Source organism: Camellia sinensis, chromosome 11 (assembly GCF_055761805.1).
Source record: "Camellia sinensis isolate YWXY chromosome 11, ASM5576180v1, whole genome shotgun sequence".
Taxonomy (NCBI): domain Eukaryota; kingdom Viridiplantae; phylum Streptophyta; class Magnoliopsida; order Ericales; family Theaceae; genus Camellia; species Camellia sinensis.
This window is the reverse complement of record NC_138971.1, coordinates 153,299,022-153,302,934: the sequence shown is the minus strand read 5'-3', so window position 1 is coordinate 153,302,934 and position 3,913 is coordinate 153,299,022. Positions and strand designations below refer to the sequence as shown.

Below are 3,913 nucleotides of genomic sequence, written 5' to 3'. Positions count from 1 at the left end.
TTGTTAACGGTGCACTGTCCCATGGTCTTACATATACACCCAGTTTTTTTGATATTCAAGCTTACTCAGATTCTAATTAGGCTAGGGATTCAGTTGACAGAAAATCCACCTCTGGGTATTGTGTGTTTTTGGGCTCCAATCTCATCTCTTGGTCAGCTAAAAAGCAAGCTACAGTATCTCATTCATCCACAGAGGCAGAATATCGATCTTTAGCTCATACAGCTGCCGAACTAGCTTAGCTTGGCATGTTACTTCAAGAGTTTTGTATTGTTTCTCCTACTATTCTTTGTCTCTGGTGTGACAATGTTTCTGCCATTGCTCTGGCTTCTAATCCCGTGTTTCATTCCAAATCTAAGCACATAGAGGTTGATTGTCATTTTGTTCGAGATCGTGTGTTTGCTAAACAACTTGTATTACAATATGTTCCCACCATTGATCAGTTGGCTGACATTTTCACCAAGCCTTTGTCTGTCTCTCGGTTTTCCTATCTTAAAGACAAACTGATGTCGGTTCCTCCTTCTATCAACTTGCGGGGGAATGTTGAGGATCATAGCTCAGCAGCAGATTGTAGACACAGCAGCTCAGCCTGGAGTTCACAACTCAACTTAACTGAGTCATCAACTAGGCTATTATCTTGTATCAGCTAGGATATTTTCTAGTATCTGTTAGAGTTAGTTATAAGAGTTTGTTAGATTGGTTATAGAGTTGGTTAGGTTCATTGTATATAAATATGATAGATGTATCAGTATTAGTCACGGAGAATGAAATATGTTTTAATTAGAGAATTCATTAGATTTCATTGAATTGTTTAATTACTCAGCATTTAAAATTAATTAATAACTTTTTTGCTCAAATTCTTGTTTTGTTTAATTTTTTTTTCTTCATATTTGTTAGTGTTGAAATGGAGGATGGTATAATGGATGATGGTGGACTTGAAGGATGCATTGAAGAAATTTGAGAGATGGCCAAGGATAAATCACCATATCTTGGTATGGAGTTTCCATCAGAAGAAGCTACATATGAGCTTTATAATGAATACGAAAGAATTGTGGGGTTTAGTATTAGAAGAGATTATTGTAACAAAAGCAAGAAAGATGGTGTTATGACTAGTAGAAAGTTTGTTTGTTGTAAGGAGAGAGAGAGTGAAAAAGATAAACGGTACACAATGATAAAAAAATCCTCGACGTGAGACAAGAACAAATTGTAATGCATTCATGCATATATCTTTTAAGCGGGACTTGTCGAAGTGGATTGTTGCAAAGTTTGATAACAACCATAACCACCCTTTGTATCTTCCTCAATATACTCATTTGATGCCATCTCAGAGAAAAGTATACGATGCTCAATGTATAAATATTGATATAGTTGATGAGACTGGAATATCTCTTAAGGCTTCACATAATCTTATTAGTGCTATAGCAGTAGGGAAGGAATTTGTAGGGTTCATGCAGGAGGATCAAAAAAACTACTTACGCAAAAAAAGACAGTGAAACTTGTAGTATGGTGATGCAGGGAGTTTGTTAAGATATTTCCAACAGCAAGTAGCAAAAAATCCATATTTTTACTATGCCATTCAGTTGGATGTAGCTAAAATGATTACTAATATTTTTTAGGTTGATTATCAGATGATAACAGATTATGGGCTTTTCGGTGATGCGGTGTCATTCGACACAACTTTTCGAACAAATAAAGAGTACCGTCCACTTGCTTTATTTTTTGGCTTTAACCACTTTAGAATTATAGTGATTTTTGACGCAGCATTATTGTATGATAAAACTGCAGAGTCATTTGAATGGTTATTTGAAACTTTTTTGGATGCAATGTTGGGAAAAAAGCCTGTTAGTTTTTTCACAGGCCAAGATCAAGCAATGACTAAGGCAATTTCACAAATCATGCCTGAGGTTTTTCATGGGTTGTGCACTTTTCACCTAATGCAAAATGCTTTGAAGCATTTAGGTTACTTGTTCAAGAGTGGTTCAAAATTTATTCGCAATTTTAAAGCTTGCATTTATGACTATGAGAATGAGCATGAATTAATTGAAGTTTGGAATTCTTTGATTGATAAATACAACTTGCAAAAGAATGAGTAGATGAAAAGAACTTGGAGAAAAAGAGAGCAGCGGGCGCATGTGTATATTAAGTGGGTATTTACTAGAGGAATGCGAAGCACACAACTTAGTGAAAGTCTAAATGGAACATTACGGAGATATTTGAAAGGTGATCATAATATTGTTCAATTCTTTACTCATTTCAATCGGATTGTTGTAGATAAATGATATGAGGAAATTTCTGTAATATATGATTCTAGACAAAAGTTGCCAAGAATGAAATTGAAAAAGTCTCCTATTTTACTCCAGGTTGTGAGTTTGTACACCCTTCTCTCTTTGATTTATTTGATTATGAGTTGGATATGTCCCTTTATTGTCAAGTGAAGCAATTGCATGAGTTAGAAGGAGAAGTTAAGTGCGTGATTGGCTTGTATGGTAATGATAAAGAGTATATTGTAGAGGGTAAGGTGGAAGTTATTGAGCTAAGAGGAGAAAAAAGCTGTCGAGAAATACATTGTACTTATAAGAAATTTGAGAACTTTGGAGTTTTATGTAGTCATACAATCAAAGCACTTGATAGAATGAATGTTATGGAAATTCCCGAAAGGTAAATATTAGGCCGATGGAGATTGGATGCAAAAAATTGTGAAGTTGAAGAGAAAAATGTTCTCATGGGTGATGATCCGAAGTTGTTAATATTAGCACGTTACAGAGATCTTTGTCCAAGAATGGTACAACTAGCAACTCAAGCATCTATGCACAAACCTGCCTATCAATTGGTTGATGAAAGGATTAAGGAATTGTGTGTAAAAGTAAATAATATGATGAAAGGAATTGAAAATTTTGGTACCAAAGAATTAGATGCGGATGACCCCAACTTTGCACAAATTAAGGGCATAAAGAAGAAAGATGTTGGACACAAAGGGAGGGGTTGATCAAAACCTTGGCATGAGATGATGAATAAAAAGACAAAAGTTATTTCACAACCTACCCGCTTTAGTAAAGTATTACTTATGTACTTTTGAAATTTCAAATGACATGCATTTATTTTTATAAATTGTGTAAAATATATATAACTTTTTGAACTTCTTTAAATTATTGGTCAATCAAGCAACATTACAAATGTTCAAAATTCATCTTCAAGCCAACCACAAGTTAGTTATTATTTTATGTTATTTATTTATTATTTATTTATTTATTTATAAATTGTGTAATGTATTGATAAATTTTACAATTAGACTATTGGTCAATCAAGCAATATCACAAATGTTCAAAATTCATCTTTAAGCCAACCACAGGTTAGCTCTCGTTTTATGTTATTTGTTTATTTTTTAGACTACGTTGTAGTAGTGTATTTACTTTTCACGGTGTTTTATGGAGTAAGATGTTGGGAGTCTCTATTGGCCACAATTGATAAATTATGGGTATAATCTTCTCGCACGTGATACTAATTCATACTCACCATGGTATCCACAATCACAACCTCTGTCTTTCCAAACATCACATAGTCCACAAAGTTCTCAAGTAAATAATATATATATATATATATGTTTGTAATGTAATTTAGTCCATAAAATTTATTCTGATGAATTTTTTTTCTTTTTTCTTTTTTAGGGAATATCACTTAATCTAGCGGGGCACAATCCAATGGAGACCAAATTTAGAAATGAGAGTTCATTTGATTTTTCTATTTATTCCCAACCGCCTCCACAAAATTGACATGAGGATCCACTTTGTAGTTTTTGTTTTGAGAATTGGAATTGAAGGTTATTAGAATTTTGTTTGGATGATTTAGAATGGTTGAGAAAGATTTTGGGATATTTTGTAGGAGATTTTGAAGTGTGAATGCCTCAGAATTTTGTTTT

The 3,913-nt window shown here is 33.5% G+C and overlaps 1 protein-coding gene across 1 annotated transcript; it reads left to right on the top strand.

Annotated features, from left to right (window-relative positions):
• The first annotated feature begins 961 nt into the window (after positions 1–961).
• LOC145802782 (protein FAR1-RELATED SEQUENCE 5-like) lies at positions 962–2,090 on the top strand. The gene is made up of 3 exons (XM_082895562.1): positions 962–1,120; positions 1,233–1,436; positions 1,614–2,090. The coding sequence occupies exons 1-3, from the start codon at positions 962–964 to the stop codon at positions 2,088–2,090; spliced, it is 840 nt and encodes a 279-aa protein (XP_082751688.1).
• Positions 2,091–3,913: the final 1,823 nt, after the last annotated feature.